The 24,555-nt window shown below is 50.1% G+C and overlaps 1 protein-coding gene across 2 annotated transcripts in view; it reads right to left on the bottom strand.

Annotated features, from left to right (window-relative positions):
- Nucleotides 1-1,001: 1,001 nt before the first annotated feature.
- st6galnac3 (ST6 (alpha-N-acetyl-neuraminyl-2,3-beta-galactosyl-1,3)-N-acetylgalactosaminide alpha-2,6-sialyltransferase 3) overlaps nt 1,002-24,555 on the bottom strand; it is a 95,577-nt gene continuing 72,023 nt past the window's right edge. Inside the window, exons 4-5 of one of the 2 annotated variants that reach the window (XM_056292847.1) lie at nt 8,135-8,242; nt 1,002-5,539 (exon numbers count right to left, since the gene is read on the bottom strand). In XM_056292847.1, the coding sequence (XP_056148822.1) occupies nt 5,350-5,539; nt 8,135-8,242 (298 nt within the window). In that variant the 3' untranslated portion in view covers nt 1,002-5,349. The remainder of the gene's footprint in view (nt 5,540-8,134; nt 8,243-24,555) is intronic. The other variant, XM_056292848.1, reaches the window with a different exon arrangement.

Raw genomic sequence — 24,555 nt, 5'->3', positions numbered from 1 at the left:
CAAGTCAGTAATAGAGCTAAAGACGTGGGCCCGGCGTCGGGACGTGAAAGAAGACACTCTGCTTGCCAACTCATGTTTAATTCTGTATTTTTGATTCTTTATTCATTACGCTGACATAAAAGCCACGAACCACAAGGCCATCACTATTTCATACTCTGGTTAATATGCGATTACATAGGGAACAAAAATCTGATGCCAAATCTAACCTCCCAGAAAGTACTCCCCCAGTGGCCTGAGCTCAGCACATCTCTACTTGATCACTGAGATGTTAAAAATCACCTTCAGTGCTATTCCCTTGCCTACCACCATGGGGAAGGTGGTTCGAATCCCGGCGTTACCTCCGGCTTGGTCGGGCGTCCCTACAGACACAATTGGCTGTGTCTGCGGGTGAGAAGTCGGACGTCAGTATCTGTCCTGGTCGCTGCACTAGCGCCTCCTCTGGTCGGTCGGGGCGCCTGTTCAGGGAGGAGGGGGGAATAGCGTGATCCTCCCACACGCTACACCCCCCGGGTGAAACTCCTCACTGTCAGGTGAAAAGGACCGGCTGGCGACTCCACGTGTATTGGAGGAGACATGGTAGTCTGCAGCCCTCCCCGGATTGGCAGAGGGGGTGGAGCAGCGACCGGGACAGCTCGGAGGAGTGGCTGGGTACAAGGTTGACGCTAGATCCAACGGGGTGTGGGCACGGAAGTAGCCGTGATTGGCTGTTGCAGCCGTGATTGGCTGTTGTGTCGGCCAATAGGCAGCGCGCAACCTCGAAGCGCACTGACTTGAAACAAACGATGTGCACTGAAACATTTAGCTGGCTAGCTTACAACTGACCCTAGCATTGCCAGATCGTACTGTAACCCTAGCCCTAGCGCTATTGCTATCGCTAGCTAACTAAGGTTAACTTAATTCGCCCCAACTATCGCGCTGTCTGTCGGTCTGGCAGTCGGCGCGCTTCGAGGTTCCGCGCCGTCTATTGGCCGACGCAACAGCCAATCACGGCTACTTCCGTGCCTACACCCCGTTGGATCTAGCGTCAACCCGGGTACAATTGGGGAGAAAAGGGGGGGGATTACCTTCATGGCGTCTTTGCTCAGAGGTCAGAGGTCAGCTGAGCTGGCTCTTCACTTGTGTGCGCAAAGGTTTTTACGTTGCGTCCATCACGACAGTCGTTAAAGAGGACACGAATCACAGGAGGGGTTTGATGTTTTCTTTAATACGTAACGTCCCCATGAAGAGTCAACAGAAGCACAGACAAAACAGAATATCAAAAAAAACAAAACACGGCGAATAACAGAGTCCACGTTCGGGGTTGGGTCGGAGAAAATAAAAGCGTTCACGACACGTCACTTCTTGTCTAATGCGTAGCGCGAGCAGCCAGCAACACAGCGTAACACAACATCACACACGGTTACCGAGCCTTTTACTACAGGGTGCAGGTTTGGGCAGTGATTCGGTCCCACGCTGTGGAACAGAGACCTGCCATCAGCCATGCAGGATGTGCAGACCGGGGTTGTTTGGTTTGTTTGCCACTGGTGAGAGGTGTGTGTCGGCTACCCTTGTGGTGCCGACGCCGCCCGTGTTGGACTGAATACATTCCGTGTCCCTCACCCAGCCTCGGGGTGGCGCCGGGTCCACCCACACCAACAGGTTCTACAAGGACACTTGATGAGCGCGTGATAAAAGAAAGTGCTTCGCTACGACACGTTGTTAAGACAAGGACATGACATTTTGTTTTGTTCAGAGTAAGAAAGCACTTGGATTTAAAAAAAACAACAACAGCAACAGCAACAGCATGGCAACAAGAACGAAGACAGGTTTAGGAAGGAGAACGGCTGAAACGCTACATGCTGTCTGGGACAGGGTCCACAGAGAATCAAGCCCAGGGGGGGGGGGGAGCTTAAATAACCAAACTGGGGGCGTCTGGGTAGCGTGGCGGTCTATTCTGTTGCCTACCAACACAGGGATCGCCGGTTCGAATCCCTGTGTTACCTCCGGCTTGGTCGGGCGCCCCTACAGACACAATTGGCTGTGTCTGCGGGTGGGAAACCGGATGTGGGTGTGTGTCCTGGTCGCTGCACTAGCGCCTCCTCTGGTCGGTCAGGGCGCCTGTTCGGGGGGAGGGGGGCTGGGGGGAATAGTGGGATCCTCCCACGCGTCAAGTTCCCCTGGCGAAACTCCTCACTGAGAGGTGAAAAGAAGTGGCTGGCGACTCTGCGTGTATGGGAGGAGGCAGGTGGTAGTCTGCAGCCCTCCCCGGATCGGCAGAGGGGGCGGAGCAGCGACCGGGACGGCTCGGCAGAGGGGAGTAATTGGCCGGATACAATTGAGGGAGAAAAAGGGGGGGGGGGAATAACCAAACTGTCTAGTGGTGAACAATATGAAATTCACAGCTTCTGTGCCACCGGCTTTGACCCCCTGAGCTCCTACTCAGAACTCTGATATGCGGGGCGCTCCCGGGTCTTTTTCACCCCAAGAGACTCGCATGTTGCGTCCACATGGGCACGATGCAGCTGCACGCTTTGAGTGGCGCCATTTCACTGACGTGCGCTGCCGAGCTGCTCGGGACCCGCCGCACAAGAGCCACCGCCGGTCCAAAATGTGCATTTCTATACCACACGACAGCTCGGCATGAAACCCGGTGCGGATGAAACCACTGCCAGCTTTTACAGGAGGGGAGAAGACGGCAAAAGAAAGAAAAGCCGTGTTTGTGTGAAACCCGAGTTCGGGCCTTGTCAACGCTTGAAACCTGCAGAGCTCCAGAAACGGAACAAGTCCTGTTTTCACAATGAAAGGCCCGGTTCAGCTCCGGCGGTGCATCCAGATGACTAAGCTACAGCGAGGCTGTGAATTAACCTCATTTTACGCCTGGGTGGATGAATGGTAGTGGCCAAAAAAAGAAGAACAAAATTAAAAGAAAATAAAAAACGGATTGGGTCAGAGCTGCCACATGATCGCACACTCGGGCCCAGTAGAAACGTGTGAATGACACACAACATTAATACAAAACGCACATTAGGGCTCACTATTGGGTAGTCAAGGTTGGATTCACACAGGAAGAGAAGAGACGATCTGGTTTTCGGCCCCTCGCTGCCCAGATCTCACGGTCACGTGGCCGTTGCAAGGCTTCATCTTGCTCCTCATCATCACACAGCGTGTGGAGATGCCTCACAGCACTCCTACTATGCGTTGCATTTGAAGCCTGCACGGCCCTGCTGAATTACAGTCCCTGGGCCCGACAGCGTTTCTGCCATGTTTTACCCACAGAGATTCAAACCCCTGCCTGTGGCTCAGCCTGTGCCATATTCTGCCCAACAAGCCTCCCAGCTGGTAAACTAATGGGGGATTTTTTGTTGTTGTTGTTGTGCATTTTGATGGCGCCGTCATCTTGGGGGTTTTACTATACAGCGACTGAGCCCACGCCGGTTATTATTTGCCTCTCTCGAGGTCTCCTCGACAGGACATGGCAAAACGGCTTGTAAAAAAACATTTCCTGTTCCTGTTGTGAACACAGCCTGGAAAGCACAGATGCAAAACAAGACTGTGGCAGCTGGAACAACGTGTGGGGGGGGGGGGGGGGAGTGGCTGTGCAGTGGTGAACGACGGTAGACATACAGCAGGTTACAACGCAGCGGGGCTGAGCCTCGGCTACGCCGCCTCAGTGCATTGCAGTGGTCTCGCAGCCATTGCATCATTCTCATTCTCCTTTGTCCAGGCCTCATTTCTGACCAGGAGGCGAAACAAGGCCTTAAGGGGTGGGGTGGGGCGGGGAGTACCGCGGTCACAGTTCACATAGTCGGTCCGTTTCCCCCGTCTCCCTTCACAGAGGCTGTGATCCAGTATGCTTCAGTACTCCATTGATTATTCCTCAGCCCCGCGGTCTTGAATAGCGAGCGAATCCAACGGCAACGGTGTGAACAAGAAGACATGCGTGTCACGCCCGGAGACAGACGGTGAAATATGTACAGCTCTGCTCTATACATGGAGGCACCAAACACGAGGAGGAGATAAGCAGGAGAGGGGGGAGAGCGGGAACGGGTCCTCGGGCGCATCATCATCTGTGTAAATACAATGAACTGCTCAGTGTATCGGAGGCACAAATTATAATTGAATGCAATTAACTTCAGTCGGTTTCACTGCACACGTAGTGTCTTCCTGCACGGGGACAGTTAATGACTCAACTCCACCCATGTCTAATTGCACGTTGCTCTATGTGCTGTGATGCTCACATCGCCGGACAATGGCAGCCGAGAGTGTCCGCAACTTCTATCTACAGAACTAATGACCGACCAGAACCAATGCCAGAACATATCCATCACAACTCATTTTCACAGCATTTCAACAAAAAGAAAAAGCTGGCATTTTCCAAACGTGTAAACGCACACGAGGGTGGTGTGGCGATGGGGAGGGGGGCCGGAAAAAACAGGTTTGTGCCTCTGACCAAAACGAACAGACTGCCTGACTCGCTCTGGAAACGACGACGTCACTTTTCGTCAGTTGCTTCTCGGATGACCTCATCTGCTGAGGGTTCTCTGATAGACGGTGGCGAGTAATTGGAACTGATGGAGCGTCTGCCTCCAGTCCTTCCTCAGATGCCTCCAGTCCTTCCTCAGATGCAGATGAACGCCTCAGTGTTACTTATCATACATTAATTACTGCTTGACAGGAAACAGACACAGGAAACAGACACAGGAAATGGCGACGGGGAGCTTGTCGGAGGTCTACAGCGACGTGAACGACTGCACTAGGACGCCACATTTCTCAAATTAAAGTTTCAGAAATTCGTGTCAGTGGAGCCTGTCGCCACGTACTGCGTTGGTCGAGGCATCAGGATGAGTGCAAATTGAATGAAGTCCCTTCAAATCCCCATTTGGTAGCTACTGTTTCAGCCATACTGCTTGACTCACAGGGCAGCAAGTGGTTGGACCGATCAACCCTGGTGACCATTTTCACTGTATAACACAAAAAAAAAAAGGTCTCTCGTCCCATCAGCTTTCGACCTCAGCTGATGAAACGAAAATATCCAACAAAGGATAAATTTCTTCCTCTATCAGGTTGGACACAACGGGCAAGGTCTGATTTAGCGGCCATTGTCACATCAGGAACTCCACCTCCAAGTACCTGGAGGGGGTTTACGTCCTTTACCTTGACCAGTTAGGGACAGGTGGAGCAATGGTCAATACAAAAGTGAGACTGGATCAGAACTGACAGGGAAAACGTGGCCGATATGAATATTTGCACATGCTCACACCAATGAGCAGGAAGAGTTTTTTTGATGAGGTGTGTCAAGACTTTTAGTGTTGTCCCTGGATGATGATGATGACGGTGTGGCGTTTCCTGATTGGACTGAACTGGCCAGGGTCACGATAGCTGCCAAGAGGGGTTGAAGAACTTGATGGCGTGCGTCTTGGCCCATTTGGCAAACACCGCTTTCTCTGTGATGAAGCGATGGCCACCGTAGGGGGCGCTCTCATGGAGAAGGTACTCAGCACATTCATCCCGGCTGCCAGCCTCATAGTAGTGGTAGGGCACTTTTCTGTAACCCTCCGTCCTAGAGAGGAAGGAGAGAGAGAGGGACTCAGAGACACAGGAAACATCATATGAGACAATGCATAAAAGTTGTTGGTTTTTAATCTACTTTATAATAATCCAACATAACTTGATTAAACATTATGTTCATGTCACTGAAATTTGATGGGTAGAAAAATACAAATACAGCAGAAAAGTACGTAAAAGAGTGAGGCAGGAGAAGAAGGTTCACATACTGTTTCCGCTAAAATGGTGTCTGTTTCTGGTTTGGGACCACACATATACATACACCGATCAGCCAAAACATTAAAGCCACTGACGGGTAAGTGAACAACACTGATTATCATTACAGTGGCACCTGTCAAGGGGTGGGATGTATTAGGCAGCAAGTGAACAGTCAGTACTTGAAGTTGATGTGTTGGAAGCAGGAAACATGAGTAAGTGTAAGGATCTGAGCGACTTTGACAAGGGCCAAATTGTGATTGCTGGAGGACTGGGTCAGAACATCTCCAAAACAGCAGGTCTTGTGGGGTGTTCCTCATATGCAGTGGTCAGTACCTACCAAAAGTGGGCCAAGGAAGGACAACCGGTGAACTGGCGACAGGGTCATGGGTGCCCAAGGCTCATTGATGTGCATGAGGAGTTAAGGCTAGCCCTTCTGTTTTGATCCCACAGAAGAGCTACTGTAGCTCAAATTGTGGAAAAGTTAATGCTGGCTATGATAGACAGGTGTCAGAACACACAGTGCATCACAGCTTGCTGTGTATGGGGCTGCATAGCTGCAGACCGGTCAGCCCATGATGACCCCTGTCCACCCCCGAAAGCACCTGCAGTGGTACGTGAGCATCAGAACTGGACCATGGAGCAATGGAAGAAAGTGGCCTGGTCTGGTTTTCTCTTACACCATGTGGACAGCCGGGTGCATGTGCGTCATTTACCTGGGGAAGTGATGGCACCAGGATGCACTATGGGAAGAAGGCAAGCCGGTGGAGGCAGTGTGATGCTCTGGGCAATGTTCTGCTGAGGGAAACCTTGGGTCCCGGAATTCATGTAGATATTACTTTGACAGGTACCAGCTACCTAAACATTGTTGCAGACCAGGTACACCCCTTCATGACAACGGTATTCCCTGATGGCAGCGGTCTCTTTCATCAGCAGGATAATGCGCCCTGCCCCACTGCACACATTGTTCAGGAATGGTTTGAGAGTTCAAGGTGTTGCCTTGGCCTCCAAATTCCTCAGATCGCAGTCTGATCCAGCATCTGTGGGATGTGTTGGAAAAACAAGTCTGATCCATGGAGGCCCCACCTCGCAACTTCTCGATGGAGTGAGCGTTAACGGTTGGGGTTGGATGAACGGCAGCAGGGCGGCAGCAGAGTAAAGTTGGCAGGTGCGGCTTTAACATGTTCTAGTGACAAGAGACAGCTTTATGAGGGGAATGACTCGTGTCACACTTTCACCGAGAGATGAAAGAATAAAGAGAGGGAAACGGCCATCGGAGCGATAGGCCGGTGCGTCCATGATGAAAGCTAACGGAGCGACAGTGGCCGTCTGCCAATTCAATACGTGACCCCCGCAGCACCTCTTCGTCCCCTCTTGTGTCGCACAGCTGCGCGCGTCAACAGATAAATTAAACCCGGCCTCCGCGCGACACCCGTGGCGTTTTCATTACCGGAAAAAAAACCGGCGGGGTCCCTCTCTGGCTGACTCTCGTACCTTCACGGCCCAAAAGATGGGCGCCCAGCTGTGCTGCCACACTCCAAAATATCAAATACCTGCCTGGGAACACTCCTCACTCCACAGCCTCGCGCCGGAAAACTTGGTGAAACACAATATTCTGTTGTCTTCTCGCACAACGGAGGACAATGAGTGGGAAACAAGACGGGAAGAAAACCCCCAACCGTTCTCTTTCTGAGTCATCAAATCCTCCGCACCACTCGCAGAGCCGCTCTATGATGTGTCTGGAGCTGTGTGTGTGTGGGGGGGGGTGGGGGGAGTGGGGTGGGGGGGGGGGCAAGGCCTGGATAAAGGGCAGGATTTTCACTGAGCATTAGGTACAAAGTCTGATTCGGGGGTGTGGGGGGGGGGATGGAGGGCGATCAGGGCTGATCTGTGAGAGTGGCGGAGGGTCGACGGTGGGAGCAGAGCGGCCCCGGCTTCAATTATGGCCGAGGTGTCGTGAGAAAGAGCAGCCGTGCCCGTGGCAAAAAAAACACCCTGTTTGCCATCCCTCCCACGGCCTCGCAGCCAGACAGTAATCACTCACCGAGAGTGAGAGAGATGATGCCAAGCCCACATACAAATATAACTTTAAGGAGCGGGGATATAGGGTCTGCTGCAGTCCAACCGCAGCAGCAGAGCCAGAGCCGGCGACCTACTGGGTATTCGAGGCACATAACGGTATTCACGGCGCAGGGAGCTCAATATGGATTTCTGCATAGAAATCAGCCATTAAATTCAAACAGTGGCATTGAAAATGTATTCTGGTACGGCAACAGTCCGCGGTTATGGGAAGGAATGACTGGCCTCTGCTGTGAATGTGAGATCTTGTTTTCAGTGTTGTAGGAGGCCGGTCGTTTTCCTTCCAGCTGGATAAAGATAATGATTGGCATCTTACTTGCAGTAGGTGTCGTTTATCATGCCGTAGATGTGAATCTCTTTGCACATGTCCATAGCCAGGATAAGCGTGAACCAGCCGGTACTGAGATAGGAGCCTGACTGGATCCTGCAAACACACAAAAACGACGGTTGTTATGTTATATCTATTTTCACCACGACAGATCGATACAGTAAGTGCTGTAGGTTGATAGGTAGGTAAATAAGAATCAGAAACACTTTATTTGCCATTTCATTTCATGCACAAATGAAATGAAATGGAACACCGTTTCCCCCCAGCCCCCAGCAGTCCAACACAAAGACAAGAACACATATCCAAGAACTACAAGAACACATATCCAAGAACTACAAGAACACATATCCAAGAACTACAAGAACACATATCCAAAAACTACAAAAACTGCAACAACACATATCCAAAAACTACAAGAACATATATCCCAAAAAAAAAAAAATCCCTTTTCAGATGAACGAACGCCAGCCAGGATGACTGTCGGAACTGCCGGTCTGCGTGGGCTAGCAGTTAGCTTAGCCTGCCCCGCTTCCGCGTCCTGTCAGACCGCCCTCGGTGTTTCCTCTTCGGGCGTAGCTCCGGTCAGGGCCGTGGTCCCTGGGCCCACAGGACGCAGCAGACCAGGCTCCCCCAGCCGATCCAGCGCCGGCTCTCCCAGCCATCAAACAAAGACAAACTTAGACGTGGACAAAGACACTGCATGGACGGTACTGGGTGAGGCCGGTGCAAACGTGAATTCCTGCCGCCATCTTCCCCGTAGATCCTTTTACTTTTTCCCGTCGATTACTTATAATCTTGGCAAAATGACAGCTTTAGTTTACCTCACCTCTTTCCATCATTGAGTCTCTGTCTGTTTCAACCAAAGATAAATTCAGTATTTATAATACAGATGTGAACGCATACCCTAGTCATGTTCAGCCCAGCGAGGCAGCCCCTCAGATCTAAGACCATATGTGTGCCTTAGGTTTTCAGATGACTGACGCTGTCGAGTCTCAGCATCTAAAACCCGTATAAGCACCAGCGTCGGGTTCATCAACAGCCAAAAACAGCACTGGGTTGCGTATAGTTTGTGTAAGTGATGTGTGACAGTCACGCCTCAAATCCATTCGACTGGCTTCACAACTAACAGTATGCTGGTTCAGAACATTTGGAAAATAGACTTGGAGAAAAAAAAGAAAACCTGCCTGGGGGCTGAGAGAGCTAAAGAGAAAACACTCCTAGACTGTTAAGGTGCTCGCTGCGGCGTGCAGCAACTAAAAACAATACTGCAGCAGCAGATTCCAAATTCACTTCATATTCTCCCCCTAAAAGACCGACTATTTTCAGCAACAAGAACAATCGCCCCCGTGGCTTGTATAGTAGGAGAGGAGACACAGGTGTATCCGACAAAAGAAGTGCCCTCAGTCACATTTGCATAATTCACAATTACCTTTTTGCCACGTATAGTCGTGTCAACGAATTATGCAAAGGCATAGAAATCACAGCCGGCCTGCACGGCATCAGAAGCAGTCCAATCACAGCGTCTGAGACAACAAAGGATAAACCGAAAGAGGATAAACTGAACCAGTTGAAGACCACAGAGGTGTGATTTGGAGGAGGCGGTGAAAAACACTTGTATCTCAGATAAATTGGAACCGGCAACACAGCTTTGAGTAAGTCGACTGTTAAGCACACTTCAGAGTGGGTGTAAAATGATTTCTCATCTGAAGGCTTAATGTAATGTTGATGAGGAAGTCTACACAAAGGTCGCAGAGAGGCCTGGTTTCCTTTTTATACCGAAATGCAAAATCATTTTCTGTGCAAGCACAAAACACAACCGCACATAACTTGCAGATTGCGGCGGCTGAAGCTCACAGAGCTGAACACTGAACACACACACACACACACACACACACACACACACACACACACACACACACACACATGGGGCCCCCTGTGGCAATTCCATTTAAATTCATGTAATTAATTTTTTTTTTGTGCCAGTCTCTATTGTTGAATTAGAGTTTTTGCAGATCAGCTGCTTCTTTTATGCTAAAGCAGATAGCTTTCCACAGCTGAGAAAATGTCCCGCTTTAGACAAAGAAGAAAAAAAGAGTCGTGTCACGCAGGCAGCTTCAACTTTTTGTGACACCAACTACAAAAGCGGCATTAATGTGGAGGACGTATCAGCAGAGAAGTTTGCGGTAGCTGTTAGCTTATTGCTATTAGCTTATTGCGATCCCGCGACCCTGAGGGCAGGATAAGCGGTTCAGATAATGGATGGGTAGCTGTTAGCTTATTGCAGGGGCGGATCTACGGGGTGGCAGCTGCCACCTCTGGGACACAGTCTTGCCACCCCTGTTGCCACCCCATTTATAAATCAGATAATATGTTTTTAAAGTATATTTTATGTACATGCATGGTGAAGGTCAATGAGACCCGCACCAAACTCGTCTCAAACAGAAGTCGCCGATTTAGAATCCCCCCCTCCCCCTCACAGGCGCGGATCTACAGGGTGGCAAGGGGTGGCAGCTGCCACCTCTGGGACACAGTCTTGCCACCCCTTTGCCACCCCAGGAAAAAATCTCTAGATCCACCACTGGCTTATTGCTATTAGCTTATTGTTAGTTGTTAAGAGTAAACAACATAAGACTCACCGGCCGGTCGGCCGGGGGGGGGGTCGGCCCCTCGGCCCCTTTAGCCGAGCGCTCAGCGACGTCGCCTTGTGGCGCAGCGCACCTCCGCTCGAATCCCGCAGCGGGCACCGATCGAGCTACGTTACATTAGCAACCGCGTAGCCACTGGGGCGCGCCCGGATGTGCGCGGGCCATCTGAATCTCAAGCTGGCACACCCAGCATAATCACAAAAAAAATGTACGAGTTAGCTGCAAATTAAAAACATCTTAATGTTATTTATTTCTCACACTATTGAAATGAATAAAAAGTTGAGTGTTTCCCGAAGCAGCCCCCCCTCCAGTGTCGGCGCCAGAACAAATCTGACGGCCAGGCCTACGGTTTTCACGGGGGGGCATGAGCATTAGGGCCCCACTACATAAGTGGTTCTCAACCTTTTTGGGGTCCTGGACCCCCTGCATATTTTTGATCTATCCTGAGGACCCCTCCACCTGATCTTGGGGGAGGGGGGTTGCAATTTGATAGAAACAGTAGAAACTGCATTTTAATTTGCATTATAGCATTTATTCACCCTTTGGGGCAAAAATAAGAGCTTTCAGTTGTAACTTAGATATAGTTAACAAAACAGAATTCTTATGCAGTAACTTTCAGATATATGTAACTAAACAGAATATGTATTCAGTAACTTTCAGATATATGTAACAACAGAATTTTTATGCAGTAACTTTTAACAATGCAAACGGGAGCGAGATCTCTTATTAAAATACAATAAATTACACTTGTGAAACAGATGTAATTAGAGAAAAAAGTCCTGTTACCCTTTATAGTTTAGGTAGATAAAGGTCTCAGTCACATTTGAGTAAAATAATCCTATTTCTATAAATGTCATAGGATCTTTTTTTTTAAAAGATATTTTATTTTCACGGACCCCTTGCAATTACACCACGGACCACTAGGGGTCCGCGGACCCCCGGTTGAGAAACACTGCACTACATCAACACACTGATATGCTAGCCGCACTGCGTCACAGTAGGCTACTAAATGGCTAAGCCCAAAGAACCTCGAATCAAGAGAAAGTCATTTTCTCATATCCATCATGATTTTACAGTTAGCTAGCCAGCTCAGTCGATTTTGCCGCGTTTTTAAAGCATCCTTTTCCTGTGTGTCACACGCAATGACCACCTGAATGGACAAAATCACACACTGGTGTTCCGCTCCGGTGTCCTGCTAACCCGCTCCTCCACAATCACGCAATTTAAGCATTTTATTTCATTGATTATTATTGATTATGTATTTAAATGTGCTATGTGCATTAATTAATTTTAATTTTTACATGATGTTTAAGTACTAATTTTCACACCGTCACTGGGTAATTGGCGGGGGGGGGGCACAACTTTAATTTGGGGGGGGGGCGGGGCCCGGCCAATGCCCCCCCCCTGTAGCGCCGACACTGCCCCCCCTCTTTCACTCAGTGTAGAGCCCGCGCAGCGGAAAGTGGGCGCGTGTTCCTCTGAGCCTATAATGTAGATCAAGACAAAAACCATGGCGGAACTACGGCGGCGCACGGCTGCCACGCCGCAAAAAAACAAGATCGGTATCGCGTTATAACGTGAAAAGTCTTCTGTTATAACAAGATCTTTTTCACGTTATCACTTATTGTTTCAACATAAAACGTTTCACCGTACAACGCGGTAAGTTGGTCTCGGCCGGAAGTGGGTGTTACGCTTCCGTAATGGCACATTAACGCCGTTGGTACGAAGCAAAGCGGCCTGCTTACACTGGTCACACGAGACGTCGCGAGGGGCAGGAGGAAGGGAGTTCAGCTCGGGTTCCGCCCTCATTCTCACCCCAGACACCCACGGCTGCTCCAGCTTCTCCTCAAGTGCCGAGGAGCAGCGACACGTATGAGGCTGCTGCTGGTCCGGCCCTTTCCCCGCCAGCAGCTGGACTCTTGAAAGACTCTTTCCCACCGCCGGTCCGATAAAACCCGGTACCAGGGCGGCAGTGATGACATGCAGACTGGGCTCTTTGTCCCCGCTGTCCTTTGAAAGAGAACTGACTGAGTCGCTGGACTATGACGACATAATTTCGGTATTCAACACCCTGCCCCATCACCTCCTGCTGCAATCATTCCTAACGTAAGCTGATGTAGTTTGGGACTCAGTATTATGGTTTTGTTGGGTGCACATCTGGATGTTATGCAGGTGTTGCTGCACGTGTGTGTGGTGTATGTGGCTGCCAAGCCAGGCTCCCGTTACTGAGCATGTTGGCACTGGTGTACCTCTGTCCATAGATAAGGATTATTGACGCTGTTGTGTCCGTCAGCTGTGTGTGTGTGTGCGTGTGTGTGTGTGTGTGTGTGGCTGCCGGGCCAGCCACTGTGATGCTGTTAATGTTCGTCTTGGAGCCTGTAGCATTACCTGTGTTGCGTTCAGGCGGGTAAAGTTGTAACGGACTATTGTGGTTAACATATTCGTCTCAGAACCTATGAAGTGTGATTGGTCTTGGACGGGCTAGGCCCACCTGATTTTCTCTGCGCCCACCCGCACTGCGATTTCTGCCTGGGCTGTTGGTTGTTAGCTTATTGCCGGACGCTTCTGTCATTTAGAGTTGTGACGGGAACGCGTTAGCCGTGTTGTGGAAGTTTCTAGTGAGTGTTTCCATGCCGGCACACAAAGTCACACAACCCTTTCTTCAAGATTTTTCTTAAAACACAAACTAAAGGGCGTCCGGGTGGCGTAGCGGTCTATTCCGTTGCCGACCAACACAGGAATCGCCGGTTCGAATCCCCATGTCACCTCCGGCTTGGTCGGGCGTCCCTACAGACACAATTGGTCATGTCTGCAGGTGGGAAGCCGGATGTGGTTGTGTGTCCTGATTGCTGCACTAGCGCCTCCTCTGGTCAGCCGGGGTGCCTGTTCTGGGGGGAATAGTGTGATCCCCCCACGCGCTACGTCCCCCTGGCGAAACTCCTCATTGTCAGGTGAAAAGAAGCGGCTGGCGACTCCACATGTATGGGAGGAGGCATGTGGTAGTCTGCAGCCCTCCCCGGATCGGCAGGGGAGGTGGAACAGCGACCGGGACGGCTCGGAGGAGTGGGGTAATTGGCCAAGTACAATTGGGGAGAAAAGGGAGGGGATAAAAAAAGTAACTAAATTCTTGGCTTTTCAGAAATCACCACAACTGGCAACCACGTGGTCTTGAACAGATCAGACCACTCTGATTTGTTAAAAAGAATGTAACTTGCAACTGACTCATCAACTGACCCATTAAATGGACGTCAACAATTTGCCAGAAGTCTGTTTTCAGTGATCTGTTACATGGTACTTGCGTAGGAAGGTATCCATGTACAACAGTTTACACGAGGATTGGAGTAACGTGTGCAACACATGTTTTCACATATTCACAGACGCGCAGATGTTTATGGAGACCACAGCTTTACGTTAAAAAGGGAAAACCGGGCAGCAGATTTGGCTGTTTTATTTAGAAATATACAAGCCTTGAAAAATAATTTGCCAGACGGAACGCATTCAACATCTGAAAAAAAAAAAGCAAGTCTGTGGAGCCAACAGCCGGTGAGCTGTGGGTTTGGCTGTTGGCTCAGGCGGCTCTCACATACACTCATGTACACCGATGCTGCGCTGGGTCTGCAGGAAGGCGGAACTGCAAAAGGGAGGCAATTTGTTGTAATAAGGCAGCGGAGGAGCACAGAAAGAAAATGGCACATTATCACCGATACACACCTCGGCAGCTTTCAGCCGTTGGAGCTGTCAGCACATCACTGTTAGCCTGCATTATTCATTACACATTTGCATCTCTGGCAGTCAGACACCGAACTGCTGCATGGGTGAGCTCGCACACACACCAAGACACAAAACAAAAACACGGGCCTGTGCCTTTGAAATGCCTTTGTGTGCGTATATATACACTCACGATCGTAAACACACACTCACACACACAGGCTTGGGGCGTAATGGAATACAGTAACGGGTGTTATGTAATCAGGATACAAAAAATGTAACAAAAAAAGATGTAATCAGATTACCTGATACAGTTGCTAAAAACAGAGATTTGTCTTTCAGGTTACATTTTTTAGAATAATATAAAATAAATGTTTTTTCAACTGCCGCCGTGCGTCGCAAATTGTAGTCACTCGTGGACGACCTGAGAGGGACACGTAGTAGGATGTGCGCTCGTTAGTCTTTGATATATGAACTATAGAAATGTCAAAAGTCCTTGGAATAATAATAATATCTCATCTCATCTCATCATCAAACACTTCTCCGGGGTCGGGTCGCGGTGGCAGCAAGCTAAGTAGGGCACTCCAGACGTCCCTCCCCCCAGCAACTGCCTCCAGCTCCTCCTGGGGGATCCCAAGGCGTTCCCAGGCCAGATTGGACGTGTAGTCCCTCCAGCGAGTTTTGGGTCTACGCCGGGGTCTCCCTCCCAGTTGGACGTGCCCGGAAAACCTCCAAAGCAAGGCACCCTGGAGGCATCCTAATCAGATGTCCGAACCACCTCAACTGACTCCTTTCGATGCGAAGGAGCAGCAGCATCTCTACTCCGAGCTCCCCCCGGATGTCTGAGCTCCTCACCCTATCTCTAAGGCTGAGCTCAAGACACCCTACGGAGGAAACTCATTTCAGCCGCTTGTATCCACGATCTTACCCAAAGCTCATGACCATAGCTGAGGGTTGGAACGAAGATTGACTGGTAAATTGGGAGCTTTGCCTTCCGGCTCAGCTTCCTCTTCACTACATCGGTCCAGCACAACGTCAGCATTACTGCTGATGCTGCACCACTCTACCTGTCAATCTCCCGCTCCATCTTACCTCACTCGTGAACAAGACCCCGAGATCCTTGAACTCCTTCACTTGAGGAAACAACTCATCCCCAACCCGGTGGGAGCAATCCACCATTTTCCGGTAGAGAACCATGGCCTCAGACTTGGAGGTGCTGACTCTCATCCCGGCCATTTCACACTCAACTGCAAACCGCCCCAGTGCGCACTGGAGGTCGCGTTCTGATGAAGCCAACAAAACCACATCATCTGTGAAGAGCAGAGATGCAATTCTGAGGTTCCCAAAACGGACACACTCCTCACCTTGGCAGCACCTTGAGATCCTGTCCATGAATATCACAAACAGAATCGGAGACAAGGGACAACCTTGGCGGAGTCCGACACCCACTGAAAACGTGTTTGACTTTGTGCCGAGAATGTGGACAGAGCTCTCACTTAGGTTATACAAGGACCAGATGGCTTGTAGCAACTGCCCCGGTACCCCATACTCCCCCCACAGAGTACATGGTCGTAAACCTTCTCCAAGTCCACAAAACACATGTAGACTGGCTGGTCAAACTCCCATGCCTCCCTCATCACTTCCACAAAGGTAAAGAGATGGTCCGTTGTTCCGTGGCCAAGACGGAATCTGCATTGTTCCTCCTGGATCCGAGGTTCGACAATTAGTTGGAGCCTCCTTTCCAGCACCCTAGAGAAGACTTTACAATGTGATGCCCCGAATTGAAGCCCACCCTCCGGTAATAACAGTAATCATAATGATATATAATAATAATATTCTATTAATAATAAAACTAAAATGGAAGGAGTCTCTCTGTCTGTCTGTCTGTCTGTCTGTCTGTCCGTTCTTTGATTTTCTCAGCAACCGTTCATCCAATCGACTTCACACTTGGCGGGTGCACCATGGGTCTGGATGGCTTCGTGCCTCTTTTTTTATATATATTGCCACCATAGGCGGATTATGAGACAATGGGCCCCTGGGCATGGATGCGTAAAAGCCCTCCCCTCGCAGGGCAGTTACACTGACTTGCAGCCAACAGCACAATAACTAAATTCATCTGTACCTCAACAGGATTTATAGCATATTTCATACATATTTTCAGCACATTTACACAACACAACACCAACAGCATATTAACTAAGACATAAATTCACCTGCAGTTTCCTTCAGTTTGTCAGTAGGACGTCAGGGACTCTGTTATTGACATGAATGACTAAGCCCTTTGACTATGCGACAAGAAATCCAAAGATAATAACAGCCGCTTCACGCAGAGGCTCTGGCTTGGGGCCCCCCCAAAGCCCTTCGGTTCCTGGGCCCGGTAGGCCCGTTCTGTAATCCACCCATGATTGCTGCCCATCTCTTACGATTCGAAATCGTCCTGTATGCAAGATGGAAATGATGTGTTCCTTGCTGAACCGATACGGAGTGTGAATTGTTCTGTACTGTCACAACCGGAGGCGGCAGAAACACGCAGGCAGGCCCTCAGTATTTCTTCCTGCCCTGGTCTCCTGAAAGTTGTGGTGGGTTACCAGAGCACTTTCCCCGGGGTACAGGATTCCCGGTTTGTCTGTCCTGCTCTCGGTTCTACTGTTTATCTGTCTGTCTGTCCTTTGATTTTCTCGGCAACCGTTCATCCGATCAACGTCACACTTGAGTGCGCCGTGGGTCTGGACCAGTTCATGCTTGTTTATAGTGCCACCCATCCCTTAAATCTTCCTGTATTTTAAAAGGAAATGATGCGTTCCTTGCTGGGCTGATACAGTGTGTGATTTGTCCCTTATTCTCACAACCAGAGAAGGGAGGAAATGTGCAGGTAGTCTCTCCATATTTCTCCCTTCTCTGTCACCTGAGAATTGCGATGGTTTACCAGAGCGGTTTCCCTGGGGTACCAGGAGCACATAGCTTCAGTCCTAAAATTGTGCATTCATCCATCCATTATCCGAACCACTTATCCTGCTCTCAGGGTCGCGGGGATGCTGGAGCCTATCCCAGCAGTCATTGGGCGACAGGTTGGGAGACACCCTGGACAGACCGCCAGACCATCACAGGGCCGACACACATACACACATAGGGACAATTTAGTACGGCTGAGTCACCTGACCTACATGTCTTTGGACTGTGGGAGGAAACCGGAGCACCCGGAGGAAACCCACGCAGACATGGGGAGAACATGCAAACTCCACACAGAGGATGACCCGGGATGACCCCCCCAAAGGTTGGACTACCCTGGGGCTCGAACCCAGGACCTTCTTGCTGTGAGGTGGCTGCGCTAACCACTGTGCCACCGTGCTGCTAAAATTGCACATTTATTATTAAATCAAAACATATAACTTTGTTAAGAAATACGAGTACATTGTACATTTGAACAGTACATGGTTATGGTCACTGAATGTATTTTGTGTGTTGCTTTTGTCTGAGACATTATGTAGCCACATGTGTGTCTTCTAGAGACATATTACTCTGACAGGTCTACTTACTGTAGGCAGGTGTCTGGCCTACTGTAGATTTCCCCTTACATGAACCTTTCGAGCCTTCACCATTCTGACCTAAGACCACAAACACACTGTGTGTGCATCCATAGAATCAGGGAAATTGATATTTATAAAAACATATTTTCCAATGAGGTCGGGGGTAGGGGTCACGATTCAAGATTCAACATTTTATGTTACAATAATTCAGCTAATGCTACCACGTGGCCCATGCCCTTAAAGGGACAAATCAAAGAGCATGTGGTTAAGGAGTCTGTACAAGTTTATACAGCCGGTGAGGCATTCAGGATGCAGCCTGCTGCAGGGTTAAGGGCCACTGTGGAAGCGAGATGTTCTGGTCTTCATACTGCGGAGTCTTTTACCCCAAAGGAGGTGACTGAATAGGGGGTTGGCCAGGTGTGAGGAATCCTTTTAACATTTTAAAACCTTCCCGCTGAATGCAGATACGGTATGATTCAGAAATGGTGGAGAGAGTTCACGGCCAATTATATCTGGAGCTGTGTGCGTGACTCTGTCCGTCTGGTTTCTATTGTGGTGCTGTAGAACTGCTACAGTGGGTCAAGTGTCCCTTATTTTTCGGAGCTAAAGGTGGCGACGGGCTGCTTAAATTCGTCTCTGTGTCACCTTCTTTTACTCTGGCTCGCATGTAGGGTGACCAGACGCCAGCAAACCAAATGTGGGTCAAATTGTGTGTTTGTGTGGGACAATGTGAGACACGTATGGACATAACCTATATGTTAATGTGGAATCCAACGGCCCACTGCCTGAATTTCCTTTATGAGGCTCTTTTTTGTTTTTTTGGACGTTTCCCCCCCTTATTCTCCCCAGCTGTACCCGGCCAATTACCCCACTCTTCAGAGCCGTCCCGGTCACTGCTCCGCCCCCTCTGCCGATCCGGGGAGGGCTGCAGACTACCACATGCCTCCTCCGATACATGTGGGGTCACCAGGCGCTTCTTTTCACCTGACAGTGAGGAGTTTCACCAAGGGGGGATGTAGCGTGTGGGAGGATCACGCTATTCCCCCCAGTCCCCCCCCCCCCGCCCCCACGAACAGACGCCCCGACCGACCAGAGGAGGTGCTAGTGCAGCGACCAGGACACATACTCACATCTGGTTTCGCAACCGCAGACACGGCCAATTGTGTCTGTAGGGACGCCCCACCAAGCCGGAGGTAACACGGGGATTCGAACCGACGATCTCCGTGTTGGTAGGCAACAGAACAGACCGCCACGCTACCCGGACGCCCCATTTTGCATGTTTTACACAGCACCTCTTCCTGCTCACTGTCGCGGAGCTTGAATTTTTGGTTTTGGCCACCAGTTCATCCGCGTTAACCCGCTCGTTGTCGTCGGTATCCATGTTTCCCTTCTCTCTGGTCTGCACACAGCACACCGGATAGTCATGTGACGGTAGACTGCACACACGTCACTGCCTAAACAGGGACTGGTTGGTCATCTCTTAATTAAGGGCATAGATATGCAGACGGCACACGCAGACGTCAGTATTTAATTACGTCGCAGCCTTCTGCGGTTACATAGTTGCACAGGCTAACGTCGCCATTGTGATTACATTAATCAAGCAGCAGTAATTACAAGCCTGCCTGGTGTCTCCACTGTCCTCTCCAAGGCTCCGCTGTTTTCTTGTCTTAGAAAATACACTTAAGTAAAAGTCCATCCATTATCCCAACCGCTTATCCTGCTCTCAGGGATGCTGGAGCCTATCCCAGCACGAGGCGGGGAGACACCCTGGACAGGCCGCCAGGCCATCACAGGGCCCCCCTCCCCCCCCCCCACACACACACCTAGGGACAATTTAGTACAGCCGAGTCACCTGACCTACATGTCTTTGGACTGTGGGAGGAAACCGGAGCACCCGGAGGAAACCCACACAGACATGGGGAGAACATGCAAACTCCACACAGAGGACGACCCGGGACGACCCCCCCAAGGTTAGACAATCTCCCCAAGGTTGGACTACCCTGTGGCTCGAACCCAGGACCTTCTTGCTGTGAGGCGACCGCGCCAACCACTGCGCCACCATGCTGCCCTAAGTAAAAGTCATGTGACTGATATGTTTTCTTTTGTTCATATGTGGCATTGAGGTGAACCAAAAGTAAGTAAAGTTATCCACATTACTACGTTAATACTGTGATACAGTAAGTTACTGAATACATTCTTCAGCAGGTAATTTGTAATTGTAACTGAATACATTTATGAAGTAACCCGCTCAACCCTGCACACACACACACACACTTGCAAATCTATACCTGTGGAGCCCCCTCATTGACTACATTCATTTCCTAGCCCTTAACCCTAACCTTAACCTAACCCGTACCCTAACCTTAACTAACCCGTACCCTAACCTTAGCCTCGCAAACTACATGTCTAACCCTAACCCTAACCCAACCCTAACCCTTAACCCTAACCCTTAACCTAACCCGTACCCTAACCTTAGCCTCGCAAACTACATGTCTAACCCGTACCCTAACCCGTACCCTAACCCTTACCTTAACTAACCCGTACTCTAACCTTAACCTAACTTAAACTAACCCGTACCCTAACCTTAACTAACCCGTACTCTAACCTTAACCACGCAAACTACATGTCTAACCCTAACCAACTAACCCGTACCCTAACCTTAACTAACCCATACTCTAACCTTAACCTAACCCTTACCCTAACCTAGCCCTTACCCTAACCTTAACCTAACCCGTACACTAACCTAACCTTAACTAACCCGTACTCTAACCTTAACCTAACCCTTACCCTAACCTAACCCGTACCCTAACCTTAACCTAACCCGTACCCTAACCTTAACTAACCCTAATTCTAACCATAACCCTAAAACCAAGTCCTAACCCTAAAATAGACCCTTTTACTTGTGGGGCCCCATAAAATGGCCCCACAAGGTAGGTGGTTTCTGGTTTTTCTATCCTAATGAAGACATTCGGATAGAAAACATGGTACAAACACACACACACACACACACACACACACACACACACACACACAATGATGCAAACATACAGACACAAACGTGAACACACACAGACACAGGCACACACACACACACACACACACACACACACACACATAATGATGCAAACACACACACGGAGAGATATAGACAGCCAGAGACAAATACAAACAAACAGGCTAACACACAGGTATGGATCGGGTGCACAGAGGCAAACACACAAAGACACACACAGACAGACAGGCGGTGTCCCAGGTCCAGCTGTAGAAGTCTCCAGAAGTCCTGGACCAGCATGTGCTTGCTGGGATAAATAAGGTGCAGGGTGTGCTGACCTGATGAATCACATTTCACAGCAGATGTGTGGCAGCGGAGACGTTATGAGGAGGCTCAACACACCCAAGGTCAACAACACACCCAAGGTCACCAAGGGGGTGCGTGTTTACCCCTGACGGCCGGAGCAGGGACTGACATGCGGACGTGTTACTGCAGGGCCAGTCTGGAGTGGAGATAAAACAAGGTGTTTGGCTTCTGCTGCAGAATCCAAACAAGATTTTGGAGCTGGAGGGCTGAGAATATTAGCTTGTTCTGTCAAAAGGTCTTTCAGCAGGAGGCATCAAACACGAAGTTTAGTGCGGCTCGGCTCCAAAGCCACCTAATAAACAGCGTTTGGGAACAGGTTCGGGAACGGATGAAACAAAACAAAATAGAAAAGAGGCTTCAAATACAAAGCTTTGCAACAAATCCCTCTTTCTCCCTCCCTCTCTGCAACGCGAACCCGAGACGAGCGAGGCAGGAGCGATTGGGCCCGACACGCTGGGCCGGGGAGCCACCGGTGCATGTGAAATGAGGAGTGGTTGAGAAATGAGGTAAGGCACTCTGAACGGGGTAAGTAAGTAAATAATCCCTTAAGTCTGACTGAGCCGCAGCTTGTTGTGCTTTACCTGCCGAGTGCCAGAGGCTAAGAGCGGTGGAGAAGCGGCCGGGACCAGTCAGAGACTCCTCCACCTCCTGCTCGGTTCTCCGGCTCTGCAGCCGACACCCACGGAGGGGAAGCTGTCCACATGCTGCAAGAAAGCTGCACTGACGAGACGCTTCTCCAGCCAAACAGAGCTTTTTAATGCCAGCGCGCTTGCATAAATGACGTGCATCAAAAGCCCTCGGTGGAATTTAGCTCAACTCTGTGGTGAGACGAGAGTCTCTCTACTGCCTGGCGAGGAGCACGGCAGGGATGCACTGTGGTGTATTGTATGTTACACACTTGATTATCAAACTAGTTTTTCGATTTGATTTTCCCCAGGCGGCACGGTGGCACAGTGGTTAGCACAGTGGCCTCAGAGCTCCCGGGTCGTCCTCTGTGTGGAGTCTGCATGTTCTCCTCGTGTCTGTGTGGGTTTCCTCCGGGGGCTCCGGTTTCCTCCCACGGTCCAAAGACACGTAGGTCAGGTGGATCGGCCGTACTAAATTGTCCCTAGGTGTGAATGTGTATGTGTGTGTGTTGGTCCTGTGATGGCCTGGCGGCCTGTCCAGGGTGTCTCCCCGCCTGCCACCCAATGACTGCTGGGATAGGCTCCAGCATCCCTGAGAGCAGGATCAGCGGTTTGCATAATGGATGGAGGATCCCTCTCCCTTTTTCTCCCCAGTGGTATCCGGCCAATTACCCCACTCTTCTGAGCCATCCCGGTCACTGCTCCACCCCCTCTGTCGATCCAGGTAGGGCTGCAGACTACCACATGCCTCCTCGATACATGTGGAGTCGCCCGCTGCTTCTTTTCACCTGACAGTGAGGAGTTTCACTAGGGGGAAGTAGCGCGTGAGAGGATCACGCTATTCCCCCCAGCCCCCCCCCCTGAAAAAGCGCCCCTACCGACCAGAGGACGCGCTAGTGCGGCGACCACGACACATACCCACATCCGGCTTCCCACCTACGGAGATGGTCAATTGTGTCTGTAGGGACGCCCGACCAAGCTGGAGGTAACACAGGGATTCCAACCAGCGATCCTCGTGTTGGTAGGCATCAGAATAGACCGCCGTGCCACCCGGACGCCCCTTATCAAACTATTTTAACAAAGCGAAATACAGTCACATAACTGCTGCAGGCACAGTTGCACATTAAAATCTTACGACGCATTCATAAGATGTCGTCATGAGGAATTCACTCTCCCGCCATGCTGACATTTACTGTGGCTGTTTGACAAACTGTCTTTATTCTCTCGCCACCTCCGCAAAATTACCACCGTGGTTAACGGACCACTTGGGATAGCTAGAATCTGTATTTTGTGTTCCCAGACAACACTTTTTCTTACCATTTCCCTCGGCTGTAGCTGTATGTCTCAGCTACTCGAGCATCATCATGCGGGGCATCAACGCTGCTCACCGCTTCTGCCACAGGAAGCAGTGCCGTTGCTAAGCGCGGGCGGATCGCTGCGTAAAACGTCACGCCACGAATGAGGAATTCAAGTGCAAGTTCAAGTCCGAGTTTATTAGCTGACAGATTTGGTCCTCTACTGAAGATGTGTCTTGGTGGTACGCTCAACAATAAGACACAAGAACATGAACACGGTGTTAAGAAGTCGAGAAAAACTAGGCCCATCTACGCATGTGCCCAATATGGATACCTAATAAAATAAATATCTGAAGGACTCCGGGAAAAATTATACAATTCCATGCAGGCACACGAAGTACCTGTCAACAATAGATGGGTTCTGCCCGAGGTGGCGCTATACTGCTCCGTATTCACATTGCACTGATAAGAAAACATCCATCCATCCATTATCCAAGCCGCTTATCCTAATTAGGGTCGCGAGATGCTGGAGCCTATCCCAGCAGTCATTGGGCGGCAGGTGGGGAGACACCCTGGACGGGCCACCAGGCCATCACAGGGCCCACACATTCACACCTCCTCCAAGGTTGGACAACCCCGGGGTTCGAACCCAGGACCTAATGGGGGGGGAGGGGATAATAAAGATTTTACTTGCAGATACAAAGCAGATACTCCCCTCCCTGCCCACAGCTGGCGGCCAACCCACCTCCACTGTTCAAGGTGGAGACACCGGGCCTGCTGTTAGTCAGTTAACAGCAACAGATGTCAGCTATGCTTGGCAGAGAAGTATTTTATCATGTGCAGGCCTGATATATGTCCACCCTGAACTGCAGAAACGAACCGGCCACCAGCTGCAGACACAGAAAAAAACACCTGCCCCGCAACCACAAATAATGTCATCATTACCCCCCCATTGGATAATACACATTGTATTTTCATATTTTAACTGCCTGCCCTTCCTTCCAGCTGTGCCCCAACACCACCCCACTCACTATATGATATATGTAAATTAGGACCTGAGTGGACGGGTTTAAAAAGCAGTCGTTGAATATGCAACACGACATGCAATATGCAAGTGCAGTACAACTCGGAGGTGCAACGCCGACGATACGGATCACTACGAAACGCGGCTCAGAGCTCACAGACGTGTACGCTGATCTGATCGGCGCGGTGCAGCAACTTCTGCTGTTTCATCCAGGTCAGCACACGGT

Source organism: Lampris incognitus, chromosome 14, assembly GCF_029633865.1.
Source record: "Lampris incognitus isolate fLamInc1 chromosome 14, fLamInc1.hap2, whole genome shotgun sequence".
Classification (NCBI taxonomy): domain Eukaryota; kingdom Metazoa; phylum Chordata; class Actinopteri; order Lampriformes; family Lampridae; genus Lampris; species Lampris incognitus.
The sequence above is the reverse complement of the archived record's forward strand: the minus strand, read 5'-3'. Positions and strand labels throughout refer to the sequence as shown.